Source organism: Paroedura picta, chromosome 12 (assembly GCF_049243985.1).
Source record: "Paroedura picta isolate Pp20150507F chromosome 12, Ppicta_v3.0, whole genome shotgun sequence".
NCBI lineage: Eukaryota > Metazoa > Chordata > Lepidosauria > Squamata > Gekkonidae > Paroedura > Paroedura picta.
The window spans coordinates 16,793,253-16,812,867 of record NC_135380.1 but is presented as its reverse complement, the minus strand read 5'-3'; the positions used below and the strand labels follow the sequence as shown (position 1 = coordinate 16,812,867).

At 47.1% G+C, this 19,615-nt stretch overlaps 1 protein-coding gene across 2 annotated transcripts in view; it reads left to right on the top strand.

The window, feature by feature from the left end:
• Positions 1–19,615, top strand: part of LOC143821387 (G protein-coupled receptor kinase 5-like) — a 76,963-nt gene that overhangs the window by 31,676 nt on the left and 25,672 nt on the right. The window contains exons 1-2 of one of the 2 annotated variants that reach the window (XM_077305285.1): positions 13,286–13,386; positions 14,676–14,771. Coding sequence is in view for 1 of the 2 variants with exons in the window: in XM_077305284.1 (XP_077161399.1) it covers positions 14,676–14,771 (96 nt within the window). In the remaining variant the exon portion in view is untranslated. Of the gene's footprint in view, positions 1–13,285; positions 13,387–14,675; positions 14,772–19,615 lie in introns of those variants that run through there. The other variant, XM_077305284.1, reaches the window with a different exon arrangement.

The window sequence follows — 19,615 nt, the reverse complement described above, 5'->3', positions numbered from 1 at the left end:
GCGGCCGGGGGGGGGGGGGACCTGAGTGGATGGGGATGAGTAATACTGATTTTGCTGGTTTGGCTTTATTCCTCCACTCTCTCTGCCTGAAATACCCCCAGCTGCTGAATGCAGGAGGGCTCATGGAGCCAAGAAGGCACTTTTCTAGTCTTTCCCAGATTTATCAGTGGATGAGTCTGCCTTCAAGGAGAGGGAGCAAAGCAATAGCAGATGTGGAAGTAAGGGCCCTTGTAGTGGCTGTGATTCAAAAAAAGCATTGTTCATGGGTCAGCTCAGCCCCCCCATCTCTAATATGAGGATAATGCTTATAGGGCTGATGTAAGGGTGTCCATATGTTGGCTGCCATTGACGAGATCGCCCCCCCCCCCAACACCCACTCAACCCTGACCGAAACTGGCCCCTCAGAGATACTAGGGAGCTGCATGAACAGAAACGGAAGCTGAGACGATTAAAGTGAGTTCGGAGGACGGATCATGACGAAGCATCAAGATCATTGTCGAGGATGCTTATGAAAGCAGTGAAATTCGTGAAGACAGAATACTACGTGAATTCCATCGCATCTGCAAGCTCATGCCCAGCACAACTGTTTAGAGTAATTCGGTCTCTTATAACTCATGAAGAAGGGCATAGAAAACGATACCCGATAGGCCATTTTCAAATTGCCTTTGTATTCTGTTTTATTAACTGGTTGCTAATTGCTAATGGGTATTTTCTGTCGTTTCAGGCAGACCCATTTTAGAAACCAGCTGCTAGTGGAATTTATTTACCTGTTCATGCAAACCCGCTTGCATCAAGTTTGCTAAGCATGGCTGAGCCACTTTTGGGGAAAACTGCTGTCTTCCATTTTCTACCCTTTTGTTGCCCTTCTAAATCACTGTGGTGTGCATCTTCCATAAGGATAGATTCCAATGGGTAGCCATGTTGGTCTGAAGTAGCACAATCAAATCAGAGTCTTAAAGTCAGACTCCGTTGGTCTTTGTTGGTCTTAAAGGTGCTACTGGACTCTGATTTTCTTATGGTGCGCAGTCTAAAATGTCCATTGCACTTCCTGCAATGCCCCCCATCCTTTTCTGCTGCGCAGGTTTTTAAAAATGTTCTAAGTTGTCATGTGGCTCTGTTGGCTGATGGGAATTGTGGAAGTGGCCTTTTTTTGAGCCATGGAGCGAATAGGAATCCACGGAAGTGTCTTCTGTTGCCAATTTTGAAAGCATTTTCTCTGTAAGTCCTTTCAAGTCAAGAACTTCCAAAACTTTTCAGGAGTGTTCATTGCTTTGGTTTGCCCAAGCGGTTCTGACAAAAACAGCGTCAGGCGGGGCTGTGTCCTTTTACCCGCAACAATGGAAGGGGTTTTTTTTGCTATTGATTGCAGCAATTGCCATACAATTTCCTCCTTCTTACATCTTCGGGAGTTTCACAACCTCCTTGTTTGATTAAAGGCGCATACAGCCTAACCTGTCCGCCTACCTTTGCACAACTTGCCAAATTAGCTGTGACAGCGATCGCGGATAAAGCAGCTCTGTCACTTGGAGGTGAGCCAGGGGACTTCCTTAATCACCCTTAGTCCAGGACAGGCAAATTTGGGTAGCGTCACGACTGACGTAGCTAGCAAGCCATTGACATGGGCTGTTAACCTGTCCAGTGAAAACAAAAGGGACACAGAGGCAGAGACGGATGCCTTGTGTCAATTAGGTTGGCCTTTGTAAGAGGTTTTGACCGCCCCTGTCCACTTCCCTCTCTCAAGGGCAAGATTTTCACTCCGTTTTTATTTCCATTCTGTGACTGAGCTACCCTAGTTATCTGTTTCTCCTTTCCTGAAGAACTTTAGCTGTCCCACCCGGTCACAGTATCATATTTTGTCTTTTTGCTCAGCCCAGGAACCTGAGAGAAGGGATGGGGGGAGCCCCCTTTGACTTATACAACCTAAATGGCAGTCAAGAAGTTTTTATATTACAATTTTTTAAAAAAATTAACATTAAAAAGTTCAGCATAGAGGGGAAAGGTCAGGTGAAATGAGGGGTAAAATTTCTGAGGTTATTAAATATAGATAACTTTGAGGTAAAATCTGTACCTGCACAGACTTTAGTTCTTATATTTTAGGTTAATGAGAGTTTCTTAAGCTATTCAGAGTTACTTAAAATCATTATGCCGAGAGGCTTTTGTTCCAGTGTTTTCACAAATTTTCTAGTACACTTTCTTTTGAGTATTCTCTGATTATTCTTTTGATTTCCAGAAGGCTGGTACCCAGACCCCTTCTCTTGACATTCCAATAATCATCTTGAGTTTTTAATTGACTTAAAGTCTCCAAGGGCGGTTTCTAACCACACCAGATCAAGGTTCTCTTTACTCTTCAGAGCTAACTCCCTGTTTTGACTGGACAGGGAAATTCTCCTCTCACTAGATCTATCCCCTGACTTGACCTGCATAGCCCATGAACGGGTCTAGCCCTGGCTAGCCCTTGGCAGGGCAATCTTCAGGGAATACCAGGGTCATGTTGTGGGGGCAGGCAAGGGCAAACCGCTTGCAAACATCTCTTGCCTGGCAGCGAGATAATCTTAGGATCTCCTGGCTGTATTACACACGTGCCTTACAATAAATATTTTATCCCCCTTCTTTAGCCAGAATGGAAGTCTTCTTGTAACTATCCACTTGCCAACTTTCTGCAATTCTCCTGCCCTTGTTAAACTGCTCTCTGTCAATATTCAGCTTTAAAGTCTCTTTCTGCTCAGCTGATGATAAGCAAGCAGATCCCTTGGAACAGCCTGTCACTCAAGGCTCTCTGGCTTCTGTGAAGAATTAATCCTTCACAGTCCCTTACTGGCTTGTATAGCATTTCTAAGCTTTTAAAAGTGCCGTTCATCACAGAGGTATTACATGGATTTCCCCTCTACTACTTTTAATGGCTGGAATGCCCTTGTGCACTACCAGCTAAGAGGCAGTGTGGTGTAGTTGTTAGTGTGTTTAGACAAAGACTAGGAAATTCCAGGTTAAAACTCACCTTTCCAGTCAACTAACTGGGTGAACTTGGACCAGGTGTTCTCCTTCAGCCTAGTCTGCCTCATGGGGTTGATGTGAAAAACTGAAGGAGGTTCAGAAAGTTAGTTTAGTGGCTCAATGTCCCATTAGGATCAAGGAGATTAGCTTCGAATATCTTTTAAGCTGTAAAGCTTACTGGGTGATCGTGTGCCAGTCTCACTCTAACCTACAAAACTGTTGTAGAATCATGGAATCATAGAGTTGGAAGGGATCTCCAGGGTCCTACAATGCAGGAACTCACAACTACCTACATACCCACAATGACCCCCAATTTCATGCCCAAGTGATCCCACCACCACCATCACCAAAAATATCCAGAATCTAGCCTGACCTGGAGGAAATTCTCCTACCATCTCATAGTGGTGATCAGCAATTCCCTGGGTATGCAAGGAAGGGGCACAAGAGACAAACACTGGCACATCCCTTCCTGCCCACCTACTCACAATCGGCCAAAGTTCATAAAATCAGCATTTCTGTCAGATGTCTATCGAGCCTCTGCTTAAAAACTTCCAAAGAAGGAGAACTCACCACCTTCCGAGAAAGCCTGTTCCTCTGAGGAACCGCTCTGTCAGGAACTTCTTCCAGATATTAAGCCAAAAATTCTTTTAAGTTAAAGATAAAGGTAAAATGAAGATAAAATGGCCAAGGGTAGAACCATGTATGCCACTATGAACTCTAAGGAGGAAGTATGGGGTAAAAATGTGATGGGTAAACTAGAGCTGAGTTTACACAAACGAATTATGTTAGCAGAGCTATATTTTTTACAGTGTGTTTAACTCCTAAATTATTAAACACATAAACACACTTATTGTGAAGCATATGCTCACAGCTTTTTTTCTGTTAGGGTGTTAAAGGTCTGTTAAAACATCTGTTTTCTTGACCTGTCACTGCATAAGGGGGGTAGACAACACACTTTTCGATTTGAAGCCACAGCCAGATGCAGCCAATGTGATACAGTAGGTGGAATGTTATTTTAGGCTTGGGAATATCCCAGCTCAGATACCCCATTTAGCTATGAAGCTCAGTGAGTGTCCTTGGTGTCACTGTCTTTTCCTCTGTCAGCCATCACCCCTCCCTCACTCTCTGCCTCTCCGCCTCATAAGATTGTTGTAAGGATAAAATAGAGAAGGGTCAGAACTTGTTGGAGAAAAGATGTAATTAAACTGTGATACAAGAAATAAGAGGTAGCTGGAGTTTAAACTAATGCCCAAATCCAACCCCCTAATAGGGGGATGCCTTGTTATTTATTTAATTATATTTATATATCGCTGCTCTCAAATGTCTCGCAGTGGTTTACAAAATCCATGGGTACAATAAAGTCCCCTAAAATCTGGCACAAGTTGGCACTGGCAGATGTGTGAGAATTAGTGTAAACTACATCTGTATAGGAAAGGCTTAAATGAGTGAGACTGATGTGCTGAGGGCAAAAATCATTCAAAAAGGGGCAATCGCCCATGCCACTGGTGGTTTCCCTTCTCTCCTTGCTGGTGTGCATATACCAAGTTTCTGAGTAGATGGCTATGCAGGAATTGATTCACTAAAACATTTATCCTATTTTTCTCCCCCAAAGTAGGGTATAAATATGTCAAATTTACTCATCGCCTTTTGCATTATTATCTCCTATGCTGTGGTATCCTCACAACAACCCTAAGAGGTAGTTTAGGCAGAGAGAGTGACTGGCCCAACATCACCCAGTGAAGGTCCATGGTAGAGCGGGGATTTGAAGCCGAGGAACCTAGCCCAACACTGTGGTTACTACAGTTGCATTGTAAAGTTCCTACTTTTTATGTGGGGTTTTTGGTCTTGAATATGAGGCCCAGAAACTTGATGTGGTATACCACGAGGTGTGGGCTGTAACGGACTAATCAGGCCCAGATTCAAATCTTTGTTCACCAGTGAGGCTCACGTGGCGGGGAGCCGTGAGCAGATTGCTAGCTCTGTTGTGTTCCATGTCACAGGCTCATGGCTGTTAAATGAGAGATGCGTTATCAGCGTAAAATGCTTTACAGGAACTGCAGATCTGGCCATCAGCAAAAGCAGCTGGGGTTGGAACCCTGGGGGTTTGATAGATATCTTGCAAAAGGGGGAAAAAACCCTCCAGGGAGCCTCAAAAATCAGCAGGTTCCACTGGCCTTCAACTTTCAGGCTAACCTTAAGGTCAACAGTCTAGTGGCCTTCAAAAGTCTGATATTCTTGTAAACCCAGTTTTGAGCAGGTAGTGATATTTCCGCAACAAAGGAATCCGTCTTGGCTCCCCCACCCAGTAGGTCACACTTCTGCTGTCCAGGGCAGAAAACCCAGTCAAAAGCATAATGAAGAAAGTTTTGGTTGTTGTTTTTAAAATGATTTATTGAGTCACTGGCCAGAATATGTAATTTTGGCTGAACGTCACTTTCTCTGCTTGGAGAGCCAGAGCGAGAGGAAGATCTTGGATGCTCAACCTCAGAATTCTCCAAAGCCTGGCGCAACCTCTATCATTTTCCCCAGGGAACTCAGGAATGTATATAGTTCCCACCCATTTGAATAAGAATGGGAATTTGAACCTGTCTGCCCCAGTCTACATCCCAAAGGCTTTTTAGAGAGTAGAGGTAAAGCCAAAACCTCACACGTATCTTACTTTGGCCTTGGGCAGGCATCATGAATGTCTTTGCCAGAATTTTGAAAATCTGCTTGCCTTTGGTGAGCATGCTTGTGGACTTGTGTGTCTGGCCTTATACCTGGTAAGGCTGGAAATATGGCTGACGTATCAGTGGTGGACTTCCAAGCTGAATGTGTTAAGATGGCCTCACTTTGAAAATTTAAATTCAACAACAAAACCATGCTGGTCTAAAGTAATAGAATAAAATGTGAGTCTAGTGGCACCTTTAAGACCAACAAAGGAAGGGCTAAAGTCCTGAAGAACCTTAAAGGCTAAGAAGTCACTGCTCACTTCTTCAGACAGAGTAACATGGCTACCCATCTTGATCTATCAAGAAGGGCCAGTTAGAGTCAAGATGCATAAGAAGGGGGGGGGGGCGGAATGTTGAAAAATGAGGACAGCAATGGATTGCGGACAAAGCTGTGTGGAAATGAGGTAGAAGAACTGGTAACAAAGGGAAACATTAAGTCTGTCTGGAAAATGCCTTGGTCATATAAGAGCCAACTTGTTGTAGTGGTTAGGAGTGCTGACATCTAATCTGGGGAGCTGGGTTTGATTCTGTGCTCCCCTACATGCAACCCCTACATGCAACCAGGTGACCTTGGACTTGGTTATCTGGATTGCACTTGCTGACCCAGCCTGCACAGGGACTTATATACAGGTGCATGTATATACTTTGGTGTAGTGGACTTCTAATCTGGCGAGTCAGATTTGATTCCCCACTCCCCCACATGCAACCAGCTGGGTGACCTTGGGCTTGCCACAGCACTGACCAAGCAGTAATATCAGGACTTAATCAGCCTCACCTGCCTCACAGGTTGTCTGTTGTGGGGAGAGGAAAGGGAAGGGGAATGCTAGCCACTTTGAGACTCCTTTGGGTAGAGAAAAGTGGCATATAAGAACCAACTTCTCCTCCTCCTCCTCCTTCTTCCCCCCTTCCTCTGTTTTATCCTCACAACCACCACTCCCTCCAGAAAGTAGGCAAAGCTCAAAGTGTGTGACTGTCCCAAGGTCACCCCAAAAACTTTTCACGGCAGAGCGGGGATTCATGCCCGATTCTCCCAAATCTTGGTCCAGCACTCTTTATCTGAGCTCTCAGTAGGATTTTATTTATTATCCCTAAGTATACATTCGTTTGGGAAGGATTAGAAAAGACAGAAAAGCATCTGTGTCTCTAATCCTTTTAATCCCAGCTGTGTCGCTGTCCTGTCACTATTTCATCCCCTATCCTTATGGGACGGACATTCCCTGCTGTGCAAGTCCTGTGTTGTTCTAAAAACGGAGCAGGCTCCTCATCCAAATGAGAGGAGGGAAGGGCGAGTGTGCCTGGCAGCATCCGGCATGCCCACCCCTTCCCCCATTTCGAAAATCAATTTGAAACATCTGGAAGAATGTCATTTTTATTGGAACTCCAGACGTCTGCATTCTTATCGAGGCCTCTGCTGACGGCAGAAGTGAGGTATGAATAGCCCTTAATAAGATCCTTATCTGGCTCCATTAAAGTGCAGTGGAGGAAGGGGCCTGGAGGGTTCAGGATCTGCCTGAAGGGTGATGGGGGGGCGGGGTGGAGGAAGAGGAAGAAATCTCTCCAGGAGCTGGCGAGGGCAAGCTGCATTATTGTTGTGAATTAGGAAAAGGGAAATCAAAAGCTCATTCATTAAACACATGCTGCGGGGCTAAGGGTTGAAAGGCCACAGGCCAGGATAATCCAGCCAGATGCCAATAGCTTACATTTACCCGCACCATACAGATATCCGAGGATCAGAATCTGGCCCTTGCTGGCAGCAATGGCACCAGGGGCCACCCAAGGGATGAGTAGGGCAGCGGCTGTCCAGGCCCGGCATTGACTCCGTTCAGTCCGCCACCTCCTCAGCCACTGCCGTTGCTGGGGCTGCCACCTCTGCTGTGGCCTCTGCCACCATCACTGTTGGCCGCCTCCCTGCCTCTCATGCCATGCTTGTGGGAGTGGGGCGGATAGACGTCATGTCCGCGACTGTGTCCGTTTCACCAAGAGCGGCATAAGATGTGTTCCACCAAAAAAAATGACATTGTGTATGAACTCAGAACAGTGCTGGCTGTTTTGATTGCAATTCACTGCCAACTTACTGGACCGGTTTGCTGCTCTTGAATACAGATCTGCTGCTGTGGAGTTTGCCTTCTAACTACCTCCTCCTTTGTCCAAGGACCTCTGGGCAGTATCTAGGGCTTTTCTGTCTTGGGCTGAGGAAGCGAATGATGGGCTCCAAGTCACACAAGCAAACTTCATTGGAAAGTGGGGATTTGGAACTTGAGCTGTTTCCACGTGCTTATTTTGCTCTGCTTGGACTTCCTTGCCGCCAGGAACATCCATGCAATGTGGTATTCTATTTGTCCTGCTTCTGGGTTGCATCCTGACTACATTTGGGGAGACTTTCTCCATGAAGAACGGTTTCTGAACTTCAGGGATCCAGAAGCTGTAGAACAGCAATTCTGGATAGGCATACTGGGAAATTTTCAGCACAAACATGAACACCAAGCAAGCTTACTTTGTTCAGACTCCCTGAATTACGTATGAGGCAAGCTTCCAGCGAGATTGCCTCGATTTTTGTCTTGAGGCATCACACTGTACTCGGCCGTTTTGTGCTTGGGCGGTAGGTTCTCAGTGGTTGTGATTTGTGGCTGCTTCTGCCCACTTCAAGAACCAAGTCATCTTTTACCAGGGATGAATCAGTATCCCCTGGGCTCGTGGCCAATCAGGTCAGTAAACTGGCCAACTTATGTAAAGCATGGCATTGCTTGCAGTTATCTGCAACTAGATCCACCTCCAAATGGGGAGTCAGTGGACTTTTGAGACCTCAAGTCTGTTTCATATGATTGCCTCACAGCAGTGAAACCCTTCAGGAGTCATGAGAAGGCAATGCAGGAATATTTCGGAGTACTATGACTGAACAAAAGACCCTCTCCCCTTTTAGAGCACTTCTGCTGAATAATACACCTTTCAAGCACTTTAGTGACCACTTAAAAGTGGATTTTACTGTGTGAAACAGCAAAATCCACTTGAAAACCATTGGTAAAGGTAAAGGTATCCCCTGTGCAAGTGCCGGGTCATGTCTGACCCTTGGGGTGACGCCCTCTAGCGTTTTCATGGCAGACTCAATACGGGGTGGTTTGCCAGTGCCTTCCCCAGTCATTACCATTTACCCCCCAGCAAGCTGGGTACTCATTTTACCGACCTCGGAAGGATGGAAGGCTGAGTCAACCTTGAGCCGGCTGCTGGGATTGAACTCCCAGCCTCATGAAGACTTCCAGTGAGGGGGAGCTCACCACCTCCTTAGGCAGCCTATTCCACTGCTGAACTACTCTGACTGTGAAAATTTTTTTCCTGATATCTAGCCTATATCGTTGTACTTGATCTGAAAGACCTTGCCCTGCAGAGACCCTAAAGAGTCACTGCCAATCAGATAGTAGATGACTCAGTGTAGGGAAGGCTTATTGGGTGCTCTTCACATGTCATTGGGCTTTGCCACATGGGTTTTTCTTGTTGGTTCTGATCCCATATTGCCAGGGTGGCTAAACTGTGGCTCTCCAGATATTCATGGACTCCAATCACAATGAGCCTCTGCCAATTGGCCATGCTGACAAGGGTTCATGGGACTTGTCATCCATGGACATCCGGAGAATCACAGTTTGGCCACCCCTGCCATTCTGCTTTGGTTTATCCCCTGATTTCCACATGCATTCTTGTGTTAATGGTTTTCTCTTCGGACCCATTTTCCTGGTTCTTTTGAGACCACTTTCACTCCAAAGCTTTTCTGGAAGGAAAACTTGAGTCAGTTTCCCCCTTTGTGTAATGTTTCAGTTGGTTTTATTCCTCCCCCCACTCCTCCCCCAACTTCCAACTTGTGGTTTGATGATTGGGCTGTTGTGGTCAAATCATTCCCCCCCTCCCCAGAGACAAATGATTTCTCTTTTTTTAAGCACTAAAATATCAATATATCACTGGAGTGTTTAGCAATAGGCTCATTGTTAAACATCCAAGTAATATATTGATATTTCAGTGGTTTTTTTTTAGGGGAGGGGGCTGTGACGCCATAGATGATGGCAGCACCCTCTCTTGAAAGGCACATGAAGGCACATGCAGAAGAAGATAAGCTGACTTCACAATTGAAAACTCACAGTGAAAGCAGACATGCAGAAAAACCATCCTTAATTCAGTTCTGATGCTTCTGGACTGACTCCCAAGTTGACTGTGTGGAAAAGCCCATCAGTCATTTTGTACATCCCCTAACATAATAAAAAAATAACACCAGAGTCCAGTTCTACCATAAAGACTGATATGTTTCTGTATAAGCTTTCAGGCTGGCGCCCACACCATCAAATGCGTAGGAAGGTAAATGTCCTATGCAGAAAGAGAATCTGGTTCCAAGCATGATCCAATCCAAATAGTAATCTGTTTACTCAGCATGGGAATGAGACACTTCCCACTGCTCTGGTCAAAATGTAAAATCTAGTCCAGGATGCAGATGCAAGAGGAAGTTACAGATGTGTAGCTGAGTTAATCAACACCTGTATTGGGTGGGAAATGAAATGTATTAACACCTGTAGTGACAAAGGAAAAGTCAAGGCCTTGGGAAGACCTGACTCAGAGAGAGACCTAAACTTCTCTTATGAATTCAGCAATTTCTCTTTGATGTTCCTCTGTTGGCGATTTTATGATTAGCAACAAAATGTTTTGGAATCACAAGTTGTGCATGACTTGATTGTTCGCACTGCGTGCATGGTTTTTTGGTACCTCACCCACCCTCTGGATCTGCAGATTCTGTGCCTGGTCGCATGTTTTCTAAACATGATAAAGCTGTTCTGATCAAGCAGTAATATCAGAGCTCACCTACCTCACAGGGTGGCTGTTGTGAGGAAAAGGAAAGTGTCTATAAGCCGCTTTGAGACTCCTTCGGGTACAGAAAAGCGGCATATAAGAACCACTCTTCTTCTTCTAACATGGGTAGTATGTTGAAGAGTTGGCAAATACAGTCCATGAAATACCGTTTCCTAGGGCCAAACCAAGGACATAAGACAGGGTGTGAGCTTTCAAGTTCATTAAAACACTTCATTAGGCCAGATGTTACCAAAAAGGGTCAGAGTCAGCAGTTATTTTAAGGCCATGATTATATGACCTTCTCGTGTAGGTCCTCCAAGGGAGACATGAATCTTTCCCAGAATTATAATTTATCTCCAGAGCGCAGGAGGATAAATTCCTCAGGAAAAAATAGCAGCTTCAGAGGGCAAAAACTATGGCATATCATAGATTGCAGGTGAAACCCTTTTCCTAATTCCTCCCTCCACAGGTCCCTCCTCCAAATCTCTAGCAATTTCCTAAGCCTGATATGGTGGGACCTGGGAGGGAAAAGGGATTTCGGGCTGTTCCTGGCCAAGGGCCATACAAGCAGGAGGCAATAAGACAATCTAAATCCATAGTAACAGTGTCCTCCAATTCATTCCCCCCCCCTAACTGGTAAGGTTTCAGTCCCTTTTCGGAGGGGTGGGGGCCTTGAGAGCCGCAGCAGCAGAAAGGAGAGGGTAGCTGAATTCTCTCCTGCGTGGCATTTACGGAGAGCCAGTTCTAGCTCTGACGCTGGCCCTATTCATGTAGGAGGAAGTGAATTGATTCCAGCAGGAAGTTCTTACCCGGCCTACTCCCTGGAGAGCCCTGGAGACAGAAAGGGCTCTCTCGAAGTTTTGCGCTGGGATGCAGCCTGCTCGGGCGTCCTTCTGGGTTGCCGTGTGGGGTCTTCCTCGCTTCCTGTTTGCTTACCTTGACGTCACCGCTCCTGAGATGGCATCTGGTCAATGGGAGAGGTTGTTCCTGGCTGACGACCAGCCCCGGGCAGTCAGCAGGAGTGCTGATGTCACGGACCCACAGGGATTACTTCATAATCGAAGCATTTAAGGCCTCCGTGTGAATGAGAAGGGGGGAGGGAAGCCAAGGGAGGGAAAGGAGGAAACAGTCTCAGCCATTCCAGATCTCTGTTTTTTCCAGCGAACACCAAGAATACCCCACAGTAACCCGCAAACCTCAGTGACGTTCACCTGTTTCGGGCACCTTCGGCATCTAGATTGCACGGATCCTTCTCGTAGAAGAAATCTGTATTGTTTTGTAGAGCAGAGTTCTGAGTCCAGAGAAAGGCACCTTTAAGACCAGCAAAGTTGTAAAGGTGCCAGTGGACTCAAACTTGGTTCTGCTGCTAGAGACAAACAAGGCTACCCACCTGGAACGAATTGTTCTGTGCTGCTCTAACTGAGTTTATATGAAGATCAGAATCTTCTTTAAAAAATAATCAGAGTGGGGTAATTAACATAAGACAGTCTGTTGGGGTGGATAGAGTTCTGTTCATGCACATATACATGCCCTGCGTTATCTTTTCTTGTTATTTCCACCAGGTATTGGTTTAGATCGAGGGAAAGGGATTTTCAGAGGTAGAATGGGACTTCTTTGCCTCCCCAGGCTTGCTGTAGCCCAAGTACAACCAAAATATTGATCCTGGGTAAAGGGAGAACCCCAGGAACACCACAAGGAGTGAATCTGCAGTGGGAGGAGTTTGTTATGGAAATGTGTTGTTGAATTCAACCCACTTGTTCACACAGATGTCAACTGTATGCAACAATGAGGACTAGGTACATGCTCTGCATTTCTAGTGTGCTTCTTTAAATAGTAAAAGTCCTCCAATGGCCTCTCATCCAGGAATTGGAGAGCAAGCTTGCCGTTTTGTTCACCATGTCCCTCGCAGGCTTGTTGTGGGAGCACAAATGGATTCAAATGCAGTCAATAGCTGTCATGCTTAGAATCTTCAGATTTTTATTTTAAATGATGGGGGATGAGTATGCACTGTGTGTGCAAATGTAGAAGAGGAAGAAGAAGAGTTGGTTCTTATATGCTGCTTTTTTCTATCCAAAGGAGGCTCAAAGTGGCTTACAGTCGCCTTCCCTTTCCCCTCCCCACAACAGACACCCTGTGAGGTAGGTGAGGCTGAGAGAGCCCTGATATTACTGAAGAAGAAGGGTTGGTTCTTCTATACCATTTTTCTCTACCCGAAAGAGTCTCAAAGCGGCTTAAAGTCGCCTTCCCTTTCCTCTCCCCACAACAGACACCCTGTGAGGTGGGTGAGGCTGAGAGAGCCCTGATATTACTCCTCTGCGAGAATAGCTTTATCAGTGCTGTGGCGAGCCCAAGATCACCCCGCTGGGGAGTGGGAAATCGAACCCAGCTTGCCGCATTAGAAGCCCGCACTCCTAACCACTACACCAAGCTGGCTCTTTGTTGGGACTACCTGCCCTGGGGTCTCCAGCGTTCAGAAAGTGACGGTGTCTGCCTTGTGCCAGGGGCTGCATTGTGCCAGCATGCACATTGGTCTGCGCCCAGCCCTGAGCCTGGTGTGGACGATCACGAAGCCCGCCAGCAAGATAAGGAAGCCAAATGACTGTTAGCTGCCGAGGCTGGAGGACGAAGCATTGTTCTCAGAGGAAGTGGGAACCACCTCTGGTCTCCGACTTGTAGACTCTGCTCCGAAAGCACAATCCCTCGTCATGGCAGCCCAGCGAACCCACTGAGGTCACAGAAAGGCCATCTGCAGGGGGGGGGGAGGCCTGGCCTCGCTGGTGACAAAAGTGGAAACGGGATAAACCCAACTGCAAATGGGAAGAATAGAAACCCTAAGATGGGGTTTTCGGGTTGTGTCTTGGTGAGCAACACAGCTTGTGTGGCAGAGGGGTACATATACTCTGCCTAGGGTTGCCAACTGGGCTGGGAAATTCCTGGAGATTGGGGGGGGGGGGTCCTGGAGACTGCATGACTTGGGGAGAGGAGGGACCTCAGAAGAATATGATGTCATAGGGTCCAACCTTCAAGTTAGCCATGCTCTCCAGGGGAACTGAACTCTGCGGTCTAGAGATGTAATTCCAGGAGACCCATCTGAAAGTTGGCCATCCAATGCCGCTCCCAAGGGTTGTAGTTCTAACCCTTTCTCCCTTGCCAGTGGACTTTTCAGGGTGGCATATATTTGTCTGGCACTGTTTCCGGTCCCCCCCCCCCCCCCATGAAGCACAACAGTTGCATTTATCAAATTCTAACCAGCCAATATACTGGTTAAAATTTGATACCTATACCCTCATTCCTGCTCTCTTTAACCTAGCTCTAAAATCACCTCCATGCAATGGCCTCATTTCTGTGCTTCGGAGTCAAGAGCAGCATTTCTGCACCAGGTGTCACATAACCATGGCCATCTCTACCATGAACTAGATTATAGTTCCTTTTCCTGTCTTAGGTTTCTGCTGTTCCTATCACATGTGAGCCAGCTTGGTGTAGTGGTGGAGCATGGACTTCTAATCTGGTGAGCCAGGTTTAATTCCACACTCTCTCACATGCAGCCAGTTGGGTGACCGTGGGCCCGCCATAGCACTGATATAGCCATTCTGACTGAGCAGTAATATCAGGACTCTCTCAGCTCCACCTACCTCACAGGGTTTCTGTTGTGGGGAGAGGAACGGGAAGGCAAATGTGAACTGCTTTGAGACTCCTTAGGGCAGAGAAAAGTGGCATATAAGAACCAACTCTTCTTCTACTACTACTGATAGAGTGGCTAGTCCAGTGTCCGCCTTGCTGAGTGAAATTTGAATCTGGCTCTCCAGTATCTGAGACTGTTTCGCCAAACCCTATATCATGCTGGGACTGTATCTAGGTGTCACTTTCAGTCTTAAATTGTATTGGGGGCCAGGCTGAAAAATGGATTAGAATGGTGTTTCCTCACCTGTGTGTAGGGACTCAACAGTTGGTTGCACACCATCCCTTCCTAATGGCCAGGCCTGTCTTTTGAAGTTTTCTTCCTCCCTGCCATCTTCTGACATCCTTCTCATTTATCCTTCTCCAAGTGCCTTGGAGGATACGGCAAGTGTAGACCGTAGATAAAACTATACAAGGAAGTCTTATTTCCACAGCTAATCCCCTCCTCCCTTCTTTTCCCATGTTTTTCAGGTGGTGGAGGAAAACGGAAAGGGAGGAGCAAGAAATGGAGATTGATCCTCAAGTTCCCACACATCAGCCAGTGCGATGACCTTCGGAAAAGCCTGGGTGAGTGATGAAACCAGGTCTGGCAGATCCTTGCAGCCTGCTGAAGGTCAGTTGTTGCTCACGGTAGCGGAGCTGGTGATGTTGCAAGAACCAGCCAGACCTGCTTGCCAGAGAACTTGGACACTGTGCCATGTGCCTACAAGGAAGGAACTGAGCAGGATGTTCCTTCCTACACCAAAAAGGTGACTCAGGTGCTCCTGCATGACTTTTGGCAGGATCGTACCAGTGGGGTATCATTTCAGCAGCTTCCTGTGGGAAAAGGATCGCGTTGATGGTGGTTTTCTTGTAAGGTCATCACGTTCGAAGTGGGAAGCTGAGAAAGGGGAGATGTTATAGGGCTGTTAACTATAGGTGGTAGGCTCATGGCAACCTGTCGGAGAAGGGGCTTGGACCCAGTTTGGCAAAGCCCAGTTTCTCTTAGCTATTTATTTAGAAATTTATACCCTGCTTTTCTCCCCAGCAGTGAGCTTGAATGGAGATTTCAACCTGGGGCTCCCAGCTTGTGGTTTGCCGCTGTAACCATTACATCTTCTTTGGCACCATCCGTGTGCTTTCCAATCAGGGCCCTATGAGGCAGCCTGACTCCTTCCTTTTTGTTTCACTCTGCATTCTCCCTTCTGCCTCCGGAGCTTTGGCTGGTGCACATGGAGCTTAGCTGCTTCATCTTCACAACAGCCTTGCATGGCCAGGTAGACTTAAACATGGAGACTGGCCTACAGGCACTCGGCATGCTTTGTAGCTGAGTGACGGTTGGAACTGAGGTTTCTTGTTTCAATACCCCACCCTCTTCCACTACAGCACAGTGGCTGCCGGATCTTTCCTGAAGTACAAGATCAGGGTCCCTGTTGGAACCATCTCTCTTGCTCACTGGCATGACCTGAGGGCAGTCCACGAGACATGGCGGGACTTCCTTGGAGTCTGCCGTCTGGGTTGTTAAACTGACTTTTAACAGGAAGGGTTTCGAGTCAGGCTGGAAGTCTGAAAATGTGCTAGTATAAGCGCTGTGACTCAGAGACGGGGCTACGAACTGGAAAGTCCTTGTTTTGAATATTACCTTGGCTGTGATCTCACTCTGTGGCTTCAGGCAAATTCCTGCCCCCCACTTTCCAATCTCCCATGTGCAATACAGGGACCATAACACTTGCCTGCCTCATAGGCCTGCTGAAAGGATGCCAGTGAGTTAACGTAGGCGGATTGCTTTGAACCCTTGAGATGCTGCTGCTGCAGTTTTGAGGAGGTGACGTGTCGGAGAGGGGGAGAGATCAGCGTCCTACTCTCTCACCCTCTGAGTAGGGATGCTTTTAATGTGCAGAAGCATTTGATGATGTGATCCCCCCCCCACTTCAGCCTGAAGCGGTACAGCCCAGAATCATGAAGTTCAGCAACTTCTTGGGTTACTTTTCCGTGGGTGAGATCGTGATGCGAGTCATGAAGCCTGAGGCTTGAGATGCTGTGCTTCAAATGGTGCTCAAGTTACAGTGGCTTGTGTTTTGATTAAAGGAATGCCAGAAGTGTGTGTGGGTGTGGGTGGGTGGGGAGCCAAGTGCCCAAGGGAGAGCCCCTTCCCCCTCCAGTATGGTTCATGTGGCATACAGTTAGCAAAAGGCTGTGCCTTTCTGACCTTTCCCCTTTGACCTTTGGGGCAGAGGCTTACCGTGTCAGTCTACTTGGTAAATTGGCCTGTTTGCCTACTTGGTAAATTGGCCTTCACAGTTCCTGATGAATTTATCATCATGCTAAACTATCAGTGCAATCCTGAGCAGGTATACTTGGAAGTAACTCCTTAGGAAGCACGCTTAATATTTCTGGCCTGTAGCATGTTTGTCATGTTGATATTCCGCGTGCTTAATATATTATATGGTTGTCCACCCATTTGGAAGGATGCCAGAAGTTGGCTCAAAGGCTATGTGCTGTCCCAGGTTTCCTCTCTGCGACTCAAAGAAATGCCTTCAGCTGCCACCAAGGGTACACCTTGTGGTTGAGGCTGCACACAGACAGAGGACAAATTAACTTGTGTTCTGATTCCTTCCTGCAGACATTGAATAAGCCTGCTCTTCTCCTAGGCTTCTGAGAACTATCTGTGACTCTTAGCCCTCTGGATGTGCTGCAGAAAGTTCCCTAGAGCGCATGCTGAGTTGTGAGACAGCTCATGCTGCTGCCTCTGAGAACTGTGTTTACCAAGGGACCAAAGAGCACAGCTTCCTACTTGGTAAAGGCCGAGGGCCGAGGGCCTGACAAATACAGGAATGGACAGTGGAGCAAGTAGTCCCAGCATGTCCTGGGTGGCAAGCGAGGTCACCACAGCTTGGGAATTCAGAGTGTGCAGCTGAGCATAGTATGGGACCAGCCTCCGTGACATTTGGGTGGGGCCTTTCTTGAGAAAGGTCAGCCATGCTGGTTTATACGCATGACCCACAGACATCTTTATGGGAGGGAAGGTGGGCTTCATCGCTTTTTGAAGAGTTAGCATTTTGAATGCCCTCTCTCTAGCCAGGACAGCTGATAAAATATTTAAATTTAAAAATTTTTAATTTTAAATTAAAAAAAAAATTTAAGACTTGCTCATTCCCTAGAGATCCTGGCGACACCAACGGGGCATGTTCTGAGGTTATTGTGTTCTGGATTGTAAGTAGCCTCAGCCTGGTTCACACATTCCAGGGAATGAGGTGGCAGAGACCTAAAGGGCTGTAGAATGGACCCTTTCAGATGGTAGGTGGAGGATCACATTTTGGAATTCTCCCCTATGTTAAAAACTCCCTATAAATCAGTGCTCCCCAACCTTTTTATCACCGGGGACCGGTCAATGCTTGACAATTTTACAGAGGCCTGGGGGGAGGGGTAGTCTTTTGCCTAGGGATGCCGCCGCTGCCGCGTGAGCCCCTGCTCCACTTGCTTTCCCACCGGCGCCCCTGACTTCCCGCTGCCTGCTAGGGGGTGCTGCCAGCAGCAGCTGCGCAGTGCCACACCAAGGGGGAGCCCCAGCCATGGCGGCCTCTGGAGAGCACCAAAGGTGAGCTGGCGGCAGAGTGGCAGGGCATCCCCCGAGGCAGCAGCCAAGGAGGAGGACAAGGAGGAGCTGCGGCCTGGTACCGACTGATCCACGGACCAGGACCGAGCGCCAGACCGGGAGTTGGGAACCACTGCTGTAAATTAAAAAATCAGCATGGTCAGCTATCTGTTCCACTTAATATTTCTGGCCTTGGAGGAGGAGCGTGTCTCATGGCTTAAGTGCCACTCAGCGCTTAACACCCACTCCGGGCTGCTGTCCCATCTCTCCAACCGGCTTTCCTGTGTGGGATATAAACCTAGTGAGGTGTTTTTTTTTTTTTTTAAGGATTATTCAGGATAATCCAAATATTGCACGCTGCATCCAAATGTACTTGCAAGCGAAGTAATGAAACTGGCATACATGTGCTCATTCTGCGAAAGAAATGTTTTCCCCCCACAGCTACACAAGACACTGAAAGCAGGCAATTGTCCTTTGGATGACTGGAGATTCCACTGAACCCCACCCTGCAGCTGGTGACGTTTTGCCAGATGTTGCCTCCCTACTCCCCTGCCTGTTCCCGTAGCCATGAGGGCAAGAAACCTGGGCAGAGTTGCCAAGTGCTAATGAGCACCACGCCGTACACAGTTTGCTGATGTTCTAAATATGTTCAGCGTATCAAAATAAGCGCCCCAGTGACGCCATTAGGGAATTACAAGTCATCCATATTTGTACAAGCAAGTTTTACAAGCATATTACCACGTGTGCTGTTTTCACATCTGCTTACTTGTATTTCTCAATATCGAAGTGATGTCCACATCCATAACTGTGTTCACATCCACAGCAGGAGTCCATTAATCATGTGGTTTCAGTGGCTTTCTTTATCAGCTGAACACAAACAAAAGAAAACCAGAGTCCAGTGGCACCTTTAAGACCAACAAAGATTTATTCAAGGCGTGAGCTTTCGAGTGCAAGCACTCTTCCTCACAGTTAGAGATTGATTGATTGATTGATTTCCCACCTCTGGTACTATAGGAATATAACTACCACTGAGTGCAGTTAGTGCTCCTGCAGGATAAAATCTCTAGGTACTTGGAACCCCTGCATCAGTCAGGCCAGATGCTGTTTAAAGTGCGTTCTCTGCTGCTGTGAAAATAATACACGTGGTAATATACTTGTAAAACATGTTTGTGCAAATGCACGTTCATTTATTCCCTTCTCTTGCAACTTGCATGTTATGTCACTCGGACTCTTCAGCTGCGGCCCCTCTCAAATTCTATCCTCGCATGGGGTGAACACGCAGAGATTATACTTGGTTGTGCCTTGGGCTGTGCCTCTTCTGTGAAGACTTCTGTTTGATTTGGAATCAGGGTCACTGTGGGTGGGCAGGTAGTTGTGAATCTCCCGCATTCTGTAGGGGGTTGGGCTAGAGGACCCCGAGGGATCCCTTCCAACTCTATGATTCTGTGATTGCTTCAATAACAGTTTAGCCTTCAATAGCCCTCTGCTTCCCTTTCAGAATTGATGTATGTAGTGAGCTTATGCATCTTCGGCCAGTATTCTCTACAGCTTTGTACTACTGGTCCCTCTAGCCCAGCTTGGTTGACTTTTAACTAGCAGCTGCTCTCTAAGGCAGGGGTACTCAACCTGTGGTCCTCCAGATGTCCATGGACTACAATTCCCATGAGCCCCTGTCACCAAACGCTGGCTCATGGGAATTGTAGTCTATGGACATCTGGAGGGTCGCAGTTTGACTACCCCTGCTCTAAGGCCTTTGGTGGGAATCTTTCCTGGCCTTGCCACATGCAGTCCTTTTCAACTACGATGCCAGGGGCCATACCTGAGACCTTCAGCATGC